Below are 13,647 nucleotides of genomic sequence, written 5' to 3'. Positions count from 1 at the left end.
GGTGGGGGCTGCCGGCAGACCACAGTGCAACCGGCAGACCGCCGAGCCTAGGATACAGAGGGGCTGTGCAGTGAGTACTCCGAGCCCGGAGGTGGGGTGCTGGCACGCGCGAGGGGGGAGGTGCCGGCGCGCTCGAGGGAGGTCAGTCCCGGACCCCAACATTACTAGTGGCGGCCCTGCCGGCGTCTGAGGCAGGTCTGCTGTGCTAGGAAGAATCCCTGAGTCTGCTAGTGAGCCAAGACACTTGTTCAGTGATTCGGATCAGATTCATGGGTGGCCGACAACGGTGAGCCAACTCCCAGAGAACTGTCACTGAATCACTTCCTGGTCTGCCAAGACACTGAGGGGTAGATTTGTTAAGCTCGGTGAAGTGATAAAGTGTCTGATTTTTATCACCACCCAATCAGCTCCTACCAGTCATGTTTCAAACCAAGCCTGTAACTTCACAGGTAGAAGCTGATTGGCCAGTGATAAAAAACAGACAGTTTATCACTTCACCGAGCTTAATAAATCTACCCCGGAGTGACTGTGTTGTGAGCCGTGCACTGTCTCTCTCTGCCTGTAAAACCAAACGAGCCATGTCTCGTAAACAGGGGTGCCGAGAGGGGGGGGGCAGGTACAGTTTACCCGGGCCCAGGCCTGTCAGGGGGCCCAGGTCTGGACACAATGCGTGGGGGCAGCATCATCACAGAGGTCTTGCTGAGCGTCGTTCCGCTATCCGACTCCAGGGCCTGCTGAGAGCCCGCCACGTGACTTGGGAGTTTACCGTGTCTCGGCGACAGGAGGATACTTAGGGTAGATAGTCCCTGGGGGCCGGGAGGAGCTGGGTCAGAGAGAGGCTTTTTAACCCCTGGCAGAGCATGTAACCCCTGGCAGAGGATGTAACCCCATGGCAATGAGCATGCTAACCCCTGGCAGAGCATGTAACCCCTGGCAGAGCAGGTAAATCCCATGGCGAAGAGCATGTTAACCCCTGGCATCAAGCGTGAAGCCATAGCAATGAGCATTTAGGTAAGCAGCACTTATAGTATGTGGCATAATATGTTTGGTATTATATGTAATAGACATTACAGTGTGTGGCATAATATGTAATGAGCATTACGTTGTGTAAAATAACGTGTAATGGCCATTATGGCATGTGGTAAAATATGTAATAGGTATTTCGGTGTATGGCATAATGTGTACTGCCCACTACGCTGTGTGGCATAATGTGTAAGGAGCATTATGGCATGTGGTATAATATGTAATGGGTGTTTTTGTCTCTGTATCCACCTTGGAAGCACTGGTGTAACAACGGGTCCGCAGAGTGTGCGGGGAGCTCTGTCTGTGGGGGCCCCAGGAAGTTGTTGTGCCGGGGCCCAGGATTTCTCTTGACGGCCCTGCTCGTAAACCGAGTCACTGACTCACTCCACTGAATTGAGCCATGTGCCTCAACTAGGGTTGCCATCTCAGGCATCTTCGATTCCTGGAGATTCCCCCCAACACCCCCCCCCCTTCATGTGCGCGCATGCTCCTGGAAAAGTGGGCCTGGCTTTGTAAACGGACGTGACCTCTTCGGAATAGTGGGCGTGGTCTCTAATACAGACATGTATTGAAGTCCCTATTGTTACATTTAACAACACATTTCCTCTGTCACAATGGGTTGTTGTGGATCCACGGAGAGAGGTGGCCCCGATACGGAGGGAAGAGGTGGCGAGAGGATAGCCGGTCTAATATACTGTCTTCGCATGCGAGGAGTCCCCTAGGAGTTTGGTGAAACTCCCAATCAGAGGCGCGGAGTCTAACTGGGTGGCGGTCTTCACCAGGGATCCCCGCAAGGGAATTTGGGTTTCGCGGCGTCCACCCAGCAGGTCGCGGCCCTCTGACGGAAGCCTCCGAGGGGACTTGGGCACTTGGCTGGAACCGGATGGACTTGCTGGTATGTATCGTAGCGGTAGTGAAGACGTGACTTCAGGAGTCCTCTGATGTGACGAAGCTTCCGATGGCGACTTGTATCGGATAGTAGCAGAATATGAAGTAACAGAACTCAGGATGCACTCGGTAGAATAACGGAACTTATGAGGCACACTTGGCGGAATAACGGAACTTAGGAGGCACACTTGGTGGAATAACGGAACTTAGGAGGCACACTTGGCGGAATAACGGAACTTAGGAGGCTCACTTGGCAACTTGGGAGAATCCCTCGGCAGGGTACAGGTATCACAGGTGAGAGCAAACCACCAGAGCAAGGTTCAGGCAGAGCACACTGAAGAGTTGGCTGTCAGCCAAGAACTGACATGAGCCAGAAGTAGCAGCAGCACTGGGGACTAGGCAGACCTGCCTTTTATTCCCCAAGGCTGTGACATCACACGTCCAACCTCCAACAGAGGGCATATCAGACCCATCCCCTAGGTGGCCTTGCCACAACCAAGATGGCGGCGCCCGTCCCGAGAGGGTTGCCACCAATTCAGGGAGAATCCAGGAAATCCTGGAGAGGTGGCAACCCTAGCCTCAACTCAGTTAAGTGAATCGCTTTGCCCATGACTACCCTGGACCCCAGTGGTGAACTGCTATAATGTTAGGAACCTGTCCAATGAAGTCACCTTGATGAGTGATGGGCAGGCTCATACTATTGGCCAATACTATGCCAAGAACCTAATAAAAAAAATTCTGATTTTAGAAAAAAAGGTGCCGTTATTTCATACCATTGGGTAATGTCAGAAAAACTGCACTGGTTACAGACCAGAGTTTATGTACATCATTTTGTAAATAAAAGCAAAGCATAGTTGCTGTATTTCTTCCCATTAGCATTATGGGTCTAATTTTCGAGGCATTGTTATTTCAGTTCTGCACAATAAGGGGCTAGATGTAATGCCGCCCGAGTTGGCAGCCTTGCCAAAAAAAGGTCATCATTTGGCTGGCATCCTGTACAGCCACCAAACTCGAGTGACATTACATCTGGCCCATAGTCTCTCTCTCGATTGGTATGTATCGCCTTCCATTCCCTAATGGCCCGTGAAGCATGGGCCTACGTGCAGCACCTACTAGTGGCGGCACAGCAGCTAGATGTCTGGCATAATCTTCTCGCCCCCTTGCATTAGATCAGCCATCCTGCAATAAGATCAGGCATGGCCCAGTATTTCAAGGGGAGTCATGTGTCATCAGCTGCGGCCCAGATCAGCCTGTTTCTATCGTACCAGTAGGTCCTGGGCTTTGCACAGACTGCACACAGTGGAAAAATCATTCAAATGGATTTGCTGCTAATCACAGGCCTGCAATATTTTTGTAAGCTTTTCGCAGGCTTGCACAGGGAAGGATTTCACACTGGCTGGGCGTCCATTATCTGACCGCAGGGCTCTGCAAAATAGCAGGCCAGATATCAGGTCTGTATAACCCCCATAGATTTCTGTAAACTGGGCAGCAGTGCTGGGCACATTAATTATACACTGTGCCTACATAATTAGTACTAGTCTGTTCTGCATGCTTTGAGTTTGGCTACATGTGAAGAAAGACCCGCACCATGCATGGCCAATTACAATATAAAGCTGCAAACATGTATTTCCATTTATGTGACAGGTGGTTCCAGTATGTGACAAGCAGGCACCCTGTATACATATATATTATTGGCATTAGCAGCATAAGATTACAGCAGCGTGGGCAATCTACTGCTACTACTATTGACCACAGTACGTGGCTTAAACAATATTATTTAGCCACAACAACAACCACACGTAGGGACAGCACAACATTGTAAACAAAATATCCACTGCAACAGCGACTTTAGCCAATCATAGCTCTCCTTTCATTCCCAGCAGCGTGACGCGTAGGACAGAGCTGCTCGGCCATTGGCTGTGCGGTAAGAAGTGGGCTGACATTCAACCGTGCAGTGTGTATCTTCCTTCCGGGATGCATCACTGTAACTAACATCGCCTTGTATCCTCCGTGTTATTAGTACATCACGAGCCGGTCCTGCGCTGTGTAGCCAGGTAATGGTGCAGTGTTGTGTTGTGTACGTGTGTCTGTGCGGGGCAGTGTAGTTTGGGACACAATTACCGGAAGCTGTATAGATATACAGTATGCTCATGTATGATGTGCCATGAGATCAGGGTGGATGATGTGGGTTATCCTGCCGCAGTGATGACTACTAGTGGTATTGGCATGTACACAGCTGTGTACAGTAGTACTGGGCAGTGGTGGTCACACCAATACACAAGCACAGGGCAATAATGTATCTATCTCTGGACTGGAGGGCAAATGCATAGGTGAATGTATTTTACATTGGCCTCATTGTAGTGTAATAAAATGTTTACTGTTGTCTTTTTTTCTTTACTTGCCCGACTTTTGATAGAAACATGGCGGAAAGAAAGTTCTTGATCTCCCAACTGACTAATTATTTACGAGCGGATTGTGTTCAGCTTTGGAAATCCCCGTATACCACAGAAGAGCATGAGGCTGGCCCAGAGCTTAAAGTAGGTATATACAGTAAACAAGCCAGCTGTTCTTCTCCTCATTCACATGTGAAATGTATTAACCGAAAATATGGATACATTTCAGAATTTATTCAGTCAGCGTCATCTATCTGGTGTCTGTTAGTATTTTTATCTGAGTTGCGTGGGTGTCGGTACGTGGTGTCTGTGTTCTAATGGTTGTCTGTCAGTATGTGCCAATAAGTGATATCTGAGTCAGTAAGTATGTATGTGAGCAAGCAGTGTCAGTAAGTTGTATCTGTTTCAGTAAGCAGGCATGTCCAATCTATAGCCCTCCAGCTGTTGTGAAACTACAATTCCCAGCATGCCTTGCCACAGTTTTGCTATTAGGGAATGCTAAAACTATGACAAGGCATGCTGGGATGTGTTGTTTCACAAAAGCTGGAGGGCCACAGTTTGGACATGCATGCAGTAAGGGGTGTCTATGTTTGTTATGGTTGTCTGTCAGTAAGTTTGTGCCAATAAGTTATATCTGTCAGTAAGTTGTATCCGATTCCGGCGCTGCGATGTGTGCTTTGAGATGCGCGCTCCCGCGGCATCTCATCGCACAGTACAAAAAGTTGTGCTGCACATACTTTTTGTACTTGCTTTTTATCGCATTGCATGCACAAGGCATGCGATGCAATGCTATTTAAGCACAAAACGCATGATCGAATCTGCACATGTATGGGCACCTTAAGTGTAATCTGTCAGTAAAGGTGTCAGTCAGTAATGAGTTTGAGTGTGTGTGGCTATGAGGGCAGTGTGTATGTGTGTGCAGCTAAGGGTGCAATGTATGTGTACTGCTATGTGGGCAGTGTGTCTGTGTATGAGGCTATTGGAGCAGTGAGTGTGTTGTGAGGCTATGAGACAGTGGGTGTGAAAATGCATGGGCGGGGGGCGCTGATTTACCCTTGTGTGGCCACCATTAGATTGATAAGAGTACCTCTGTCAATTATGCCCCTTTCCCACTGCAGGCTTTACACGGTAAAATGCCGTTTTTTTAGCCTTTTTAAACGGCTAGAGCTGCAGTGGGAAAGCTCCAGGTTGCTTTACACGGGTAACAAATACCGGTTTTTGTTACCCGTGTAAAAAGCAGTGTTTTTAACGTGTAAGAGCCGTTTTTTCGGCAGTGGGAAAGGGGTAGCCCTTTACCCGTTAAAAAAAAAACCGGCATGGGGTCCCCCCCCACTGCCGTAACCAGCACCAGGCTGAAGGAGCCGGGGCAGGTATTAAAAAAATCAGGAAACCCGACAAATAGGGGTTCCCTGATTTTTTACAACCAGCCCCAGGCTCCACGTCCGGGGCTGGTTCCCAAAATACCGGGGACAAAATGACTAGGGGTCCCCCGTATTTTAAGAACCAGCCCCAGGCACAACCAGCCAGCAGGGTAATGCCACAGCCGGGGGACACTTATTATATAAGTTCCCGCGGCCAAAGCATTAACCCTACCGACCAGTCAGCCTGGCCAGGGGCCCTGGGGGAGTTTGTACCCCCCCAATAAAGGGGTTTCCCCCCCTCCAGGACTTACCTGACCAGGCTGAAGCCTGGTGCTGTCCTCGATGCCCCTGGGCGGTGGGCATCGAGCTGATGGTATGGTGTAAAAAATAGAATAAAAACCATTGTCTTTTACTGGTGAACTATGAGTCCCAGCAAGCCTCCCCCGCAAGCTGGGACTTGGAGAACCACAAGTCCCAGCCTGCGGGGCATTAAAGGGCCCGCTGGGTCTTGTAGTTCCACAGTAAAAGAAAGAGTTAAATAAACACACTGACACACGTGAAAAATAAAAGTTTAATACATACATAACACATACATACTGATACTTACCTATCTTGAGCCCGTAGGTAGCCCTGGTCCTGATGTCCTGGTCCGTGTCGGCGTCTGTATCCATGTCGGCATCCCTGTCGGCGACGGCGTCGGCGGTCCGGAGTCCGAAGAAATCCATTTGGGAAGCTGTGGAAGGAAACCATACTCACCTGTCCCAGCGCGACGTAGTCCAGGTAAGTTCTTTGCAAAAAAAACAAACCGAACACCCGAACCAAGCGGACAGCTGAGAGCCGCACGGTGTTTGTTTACATCGTGCGGCTCCGCCTCCCGAATGCCGCTATTGGCCGCCTTGCGGCCAAGGTGGCCAATAGCGGCATTCGGGGGCGGAGCCGCACGATGTAAACACCGTGCGGCTTCTGCTGTCCGCTTGGTTCGGGTGTTCGGTTTGTTTTTTTTGCAAAGAACTTACCTGGACTACGTCGCGCTGGGACAGGTGAGTATGGTTTCCTTCCACAGCTTCCCAAATGGATTTCTTCGGACTCCGGACCGCCGACGCCGTCGCCGACAAGGATGCCGACATGGATACAGACGCCGACACGGACCAGGACATCAGGACCAGGGCTACCTACGGGCTCAAGATAGGTAAGTATCAGTATGTATGTGTTATGTATGTATTAAACTTTTATTTTTCACGTGTGTCAGTGTGTTTATTTAACTCTTTCTTTTACTGTGGAACTACAAGACCCAGCGGGCCCTTTAATGCCCCGCAGGCTGGGACTTGTGGTTCTCCAAGTCCCAGCTTGCGGGGGAGGCTTGCTGGGACTCATAGTTCACCAGTAAAAGACAATGGTTTTTATTCTATTTTTTACACCATACCATCAGCTCGATGCCCACCGCCCAGGGGCATCGAGGACAGCACCAGGCTTCAGCCTGGTCAGGTAAGTCCTGGAGGGGGGGGACCCCTTTATTGGGGGGGTCCCCACTCCCCCAGGGCCCTTGGCCAGGCTGACTGGTCGGTAGGGATAATGCTTTGGCCGCGGGAACTTATATAATAAGTGTCCCCCGGCTGTGGCATTACCCTGCTGGCTGGTTGTGCCTGGGGCTGGTTCTTAAAATACGGGGGACCCCTAGTCATTTTGTCCCCTGTATTTTGGGAACCAGCCCCGGACCTGGAGCCTGGGGCTGGTTGTAAAAAATCAGGGAACCCCTATTTGTCGGGTTTCCTGATTTTTTATTACCAGCCCCGGCTCTTTCAGCCTGGTGCTGGTTACGGCAGTGGGGGGGACCCCACGCCGTTTTTTTTTTTTTAAATTCTCCCCCCCCCCCCCTATCTTTACACTGCTTAAACGGGTTTTTAAACGGGTAAGTGTGAATGTGACAAAAACAGCTTTTAAACTGTAATTTACCGTTTAAAAGCTGCAGTGGGAAAGAGTCTTTATGGCTCTTACCCGTTTAAAGACCCGTTTAAAAAAAACAGGTCATTACCCGTGTAGGCAGTGGGAAAGCAGCATTACACAGATCTGAGGTTTACTAGTTAGGCAATGTCATAATAAAAATGAAAGTGAAAGTAGAGTTAGCATTTAGCCTGATCATTGTCTTGTTTTACATGTCACATGTTCTTGTTTCAGGAGCTGTGCCAGAAATATTCTGAAAAGCTGAAATACAGTATGGACGATATAGCCAATGCGTTGGAAGAAATCCGCTGCGCAGCAATACAACGTGGCAGTGGAAATCAGGCTTTTAAAACAAAGGGATTGGCGTCATTACAAGTCTTCCTGCCACGCAAACTAAATAAAGTAAGAAGCTTTTTAATTTGTGTTCTTCAGATATATTCTCACAAGTACAGGTCCAAAGTGGTACATTTACTAAGATGGGAGTTCTATTTCACATGGGATGTCGCTATGGGCAACCAATCAGAATGTACTTGTTATTTATTTAGCACCTTCTAGAAGATAATAGATAGTATCTGGTTGGTTGACCATAGCGACCTCCCATCGGAAAACAGAACTCCATCTTAGTACATTTACCCCCAAAGTGTCAGAGCCCACTATGTGTAGGTGCCAGCTATACATTTAGAAATGTTTCATTCAATTATTTTTACATTTACTCAGTCAAAAGTAATTTTAGCAGTGCAGTCTGTAAATAACAGTCCCATTATATCTACCTATATACATATAGAAAGCACCCTTGTTTAGGATATTAGTGTTCCCGCTAGGCTGTTTTAGCTCTCGCAATGCCCCGCTAAAGCAGTCTCACAGGGAAGCCCAGCGTCACCGTAGAAGGCGATGCCCAGCGCTTCCCCGGCAGCATATTGACTTCAGAGGGGCCCTTTGACGGCGGCGGGCGGGTCCGCCCCCTTTGATGATGATGGTGGCAGCCGGGCCCGCCCCTTTCATGATGGCGGCGGCCCGGGCACGCCCCTCTTGTGATGTCGGCGGCCCTGCTCTTTCAATTCCTTCATGACCCTGGGTTTTTTAAGGTCTTGAGTATTTTAAATCCAAATATTCTGATATCCATAAGTTATCCTATCCAATTAGATCCCCCCTACCCAGCCCACACATAACTGTCATGCATTTTCTTTTATATCCTCCTGACCCATGGTCACGATTCCTGTGTGACTGGATCATACAGTCCACATATTACCACTGCAATCTGGCTGGGCCATCATAGTTGCCCCCATCCTTGTGTATCACTGCTATTTACCTATCAATTGTAAGATTCCATGCAGTGCCCTCTAACCTCTATAGGGGAAGGGGCGGGGTATATCTAATAATTGGTTATGCTGCCCGATGCAATTTGACTGCAAAATTCCCTGCATGCTAATCCCCAGGAGGCCGGCATCTGCGTTCTACGCTTTTTCTGTTAACATGTATTCTGCTGTATTAATCATTGGGCTTCCGTGCGATAACTTATGGTGTATCACGTGGGGAAAAGGCTAATTACCAAACAAGGTGAACGAGCACAGCATCCAAGGCATGTCATCATGTTTTCCTTAGGTCTTACTGCTCCTTTTTTGTGCACCTTTTGCTATTTATGTAAGCAATTCTGGTGTACAGGAGGTATCTTCGGTTCACAATAATTGTGAATAGTGTTTTTGTTGGATTTAAAGAATGGAGAACAATCAATTTTCTAAAGGGGCTGAAATCCTTCAGCCCAGGATTTCGTTTGGAATGTGGTGGGGAGTTACCCAGATTTGTAGCAGTTTCTACTAATTAGTTGCTGTAAAAGCGTCTGTGCTACTAGTTGTGAGACACAGCTATTTTGCATCCCCAGCACAATTTTTATATCAGTTCTTGAACGAAAAAAATGCTTTTGTAACTTAACGGTCATGCAATTGTTCTGTATTGAAGGGATCCAAAAACTTCCTTGAGACTTCGCTGAATATCACCGGGAAGGAGCTGAAATATCAGTAAGTTCATCCACTTTTCTAACTAGTAATTTATACATTTTACAGCTGTGTACCGCAAACACTGGAAAGCTTATGGGACATCCTCTAATTACATATGAACAGAAAGTCATATAATGTAGTGTGTGTTAGTGTGTGACAATATAGATACAGTAGATTTTAATTTTTATGTATATTTTAAGGTTACATTGTCTTTGTTCCACTACAAAAAAAAAGTAAAAGTTTAAATCTAATTTACTCCCGTAGTTTACATTTTATAAACATAATCTATAACTCTCAACATGACCTATTCCAGGAGGGACAAAATTCTCCCTACCTGCACTTCCCTCTTATTATTGCAATCACCGTGTTGAAATTCTTTTTTTATAAATCAAATGGCTCAACAAAGGTGATGGTGTTAAGAGGCGGGGTGTGGGGCCCTCGTTGCGGTTGCTCAGCAGTTCTGGTGGCATCCTGCAGGCTAAGGCTTCAACTTTAACAGCCACATTTGTAGGGCCATATTAGGTCTGGCCCCACTCCGGTCTTACATAGGACAAGGCTGCTGCAGCAGGCTGAGCACCGCAAGGATTGGGTAGAAAAGGTTGCTCACTCACCAGCCCCTCTGTACGTGGCAGGTCTGGGCCCACGGGTGCAACAATACACAGGCTGATACCTAAGATACACAATAGTAACAATGCAAGAGTGTCACAATGCACAAAATGTACCCGGGACTAACAACCCCTAAACCACAAAGGGTGCAATAATGCACATTACTGATACTGATAAACACAGAAGAGTAGCTGTTGGTAACTCAGGAGAACTGTGGAATAATACCAGCTGTCCTCAGTCCCTAATGCAGGGAATACAATGATGCACTGGAATGGAATATACACAAGAAATAATACAAGCACTGTGGAGAGTAATCCTGACTTCTCTGTAGGCGATGGAGAGGCAGAGAAAGGCAGGAAATCTCCCAAGAAGGCTTTAAACTTGCTGACAGGCAAGCAGATGGACCAGCAGGAAACCGGGACACGTTCAGTACACCAAGGCAGGCAGAGACTATAACCATAACCAGTGTTAGTTAGCCGGGAGAGACGGGTTTTATTCAAACAACCCACCCTCGCCTGACTTAAGCCCCTGTCTGCATCCCTGCCGCTGTGCAACAAGTCCGATGCTTCCACCTGGTTGTCGGGAAGAACATGGCCGCCTGACAACCCTGCAGCTGGGATACCAGCATGCACACTGCCCCTAGAGCTCCGGGCACCTGTGGGCAGTGGGGCAGGACCCCGCTGCCCTCTAACAGATGGCAAACATATATTAAGAGGGAAGTCCAGATAGAGAGCTATTTGTCCCTCCTGGAATGGGTCATGTTTTATAACATGCCTGTTTGCCCTCTTCCACCTCTCTTTGCTGGGCAGTGTGAATAGGTAACCCAGGTCGAATGCCGTTCACTTCTATGGAGGAGTCAGCAGCCTCACCTCAGTGCTGCCTCCTCCCCACCTGACACGCCGCCACTCCGACCCGCCCCACCAGATGACACCAGCAACCCAGGCAATAAGCTGGATCCCTGAGAGTCGCATTTACAGCAAATGCTGGGTCACTTCCGGGTCGGATCCGTGTCCTGAAAGCGATATTATTGTGTTATTGACCAAAATGTTTTTTTTCTTTTATTTTGCCACAGAATAGCACAAACATATGGACTGCAAGAAGGTTGCATAAAGATAATTGTTAACAAAAAGCAATTGGAAACTGGTGAGTTGAATGGAATATTCTCCACTCGTTCTGTTTTTGTGCATTATCATTTAAGTGCTTAGGTCTTGTTTTATCAACGAACTTGCAGTTCAGGGATATGCAGGGTGCACAAAAATATGCATCTGCAAACTGGCGTTTCCACAGGTGTATTTTGAGTTTCATTCATATTAGGATATGTGCAGTCTTATATTTACTAAATAGTTATAAATGTGTCTGAATAAAACATTTTTGTTATTGCTTAAAATTCTGTGACTTACACTCTGTTTATGTGGGTATTTTCCACCATTTAGGTAAAATATTTAAATATATGTATAAACCAAAGACACTTCCCAAAGTGCAACTTGGGCTGTCATGTCATACTCTACTAAATTTGCACAGCTCAGCCTCTTGTCCACTTCTGTAAGTACAGCGGGCCAAAAGTGCAAGAGCAAACAACTCTATTGGCCCCAATACACGGAGCGCTGTGCTCTGTATTTTTTGTACTAGATTTAGTGGCTGCTCGTACCTTATGGCAGGAGGGGGCTGCCTCTGGCTGACATGCAGGCACCCCCCCCCCCCCTTGCTGCCGCTCCTCCTGGTCACTGCCAGAGGCGCATCATTCCCGTTGCCTATCCTACAATGACAGGGGCTGGGACTGGCACATGTGCAGTACAAACCTCTGTACTGCACATGTGGCCATCTTCTATGGGCTGCTTCGGCAAGAAGGGAAATCAATGTCCCGGCGCCTTTATAATACAGATGACAGGCAACGGGACCGGCGTGGGCGCAGTACCGACGTAGGTACTGCGTATGCGCAGACCCCAGATTTTATGGGCTGCCGCTTGTCAGCCCATAGAGAGGTGTCCCAGAGGAAGGGAACACCTCCCAATTGGACTGCCTTGGTGACTGGCAGGTCAGACTTCCAGTAGAACTGCGGTGGCTGCAGCCCATAGGTGAAAACCGCCACTGACTAGATTGCATTGTGCCTAGTACAAAAAGCATGCGATGTGCTACAGCAGTGTGCATCTTCCTGTCGTTAGTGCTTTCTCAGAATTTGTAAAATGATTATTGGGAAGAGTTACTGCTATATTTAATCTGACCACAAGATGGACCCCCAGGCATAGATGTGCACTACACTAAACTACAGCTTCACTTTATACTGTAGCTGGAGGCTTAATATGGAAAAAGTATTAAGTTAAAGTATTTTATAATGACTAGCACTTTGAGAATGTTTAAATATTAATTTGTTTTATTTATTTATACAATTACATATTGAAGTATTAGATCTATAAGTATATATCCAATAAATCCATATTCAATCTTCTATATAATCAGATGATAATGTTTCAACAAGACGTGTTTGCATGCAAAATATCATATGGTCTGTTGGGTCAGTTATTCTGGTACATATATTGGATGTCAGCTTGGGGGAGGCATAGGCAAACGCGGGGGGGGTTCTGGTTGTCTTGAAACCCCCTTCTCTTGGCAAGCACCTTAAGTTATGACAACAATAGCACTAGTATACAGTATGATTAATAGAACTGCCACCACATCATGCAGTGTAAGGGACAGAGCAGAAGTGCTGCACCTACCAGCTTCTTCTACCATATTTACTGTATGTGTGGATCTGAGTCCTCAAACATTGCAATGGACCAGAGAGCAGCTGCCAGGAGGAAGAGACAGGAGCCTTACCGTGAAGTGGGAGATTGTGAGCTTAGAAAGTGCAGTACTGGTTGTATTATGTTTGTGTATTTATTTATTATTATAAGTTAAAACTTTTCCTGACCACTTATCTTATTTAAATGTTTGAATCAGCCTGCCCTATATTATAGACTATATGTACTGTTAATATATATATATTATATATTAATATAGTGTATATATATATATATATATATATATATATATATATATATATTAATACTGTATTCCATACAGTATCCATTGTATAAATAGACCAATTTTCAGGCCTGTAACCACCCCCACAGACTCCTGTACTTACTCCAGTGTGCTGCAGAGTGGAAGATATTTGGAAAGCCCCCTCTAAATAATCCTGCGTTTGCCACTGGGAGGGTGTGTTCACCCCAAATAATGTGAGTTTTTCTGCCAATTTCTCCGAAATGCTCTTGGGTAAGTAGCTGCTTCTTCATCCTTGGCAGTGACCACATACTGCAATTATGGATGAAAGGCACAGTCAGTTGTCATTCAACCGGCGTCCGGATACCACTCCAGTCACCCACACAGTTGGTTACACAACAATTTCAGTACCAAAAAATTCTGAAAAAGTCCTGTCAACCATGGTCCTGCCGATCAGCTGCC

General features: G+C 47.1%; 1 protein-coding gene across 1 annotated transcript in view; it reads left to right on the top strand.

The window, feature by feature from the left end:
• Positions 1–3,813: 3,813 nt before the first annotated feature.
• Positions 3,814–13,647, top strand: part of NUB1 (negative regulator of ubiquitin like proteins 1) — a 64,554-nt gene continuing 54,720 nt past the window's right edge. The window contains exons 1-5 of the mRNA XM_083189065.1: positions 3,814–3,965; positions 4,328–4,448; positions 7,841–8,008; positions 9,563–9,621; positions 11,279–11,349. Of these exons, the coding sequence (XP_083045191.1) occupies positions 4,332–4,448; positions 7,841–8,008; positions 9,563–9,621; positions 11,279–11,349 (415 nt within the window). The 5' untranslated portion in view covers positions 3,814–3,965; positions 4,328–4,331. The remainder of the gene's footprint in view (positions 3,966–4,327; positions 4,449–7,840; positions 8,009–9,562; positions 9,622–11,278; positions 11,350–13,647) is intronic.

Source organism: Crinia signifera, chromosome 5 (assembly GCF_055691185.1).
Source record: "Crinia signifera chromosome 5, ASM5569118v1, whole genome shotgun sequence".
Lineage (NCBI taxonomy): Eukaryota > Metazoa > Chordata > Amphibia > Anura > Myobatrachidae > Crinia > Crinia signifera.
The sequence above is the reverse complement of the archived record's forward strand: the minus strand, read 5'-3'. Positions and strand labels throughout refer to the sequence as shown.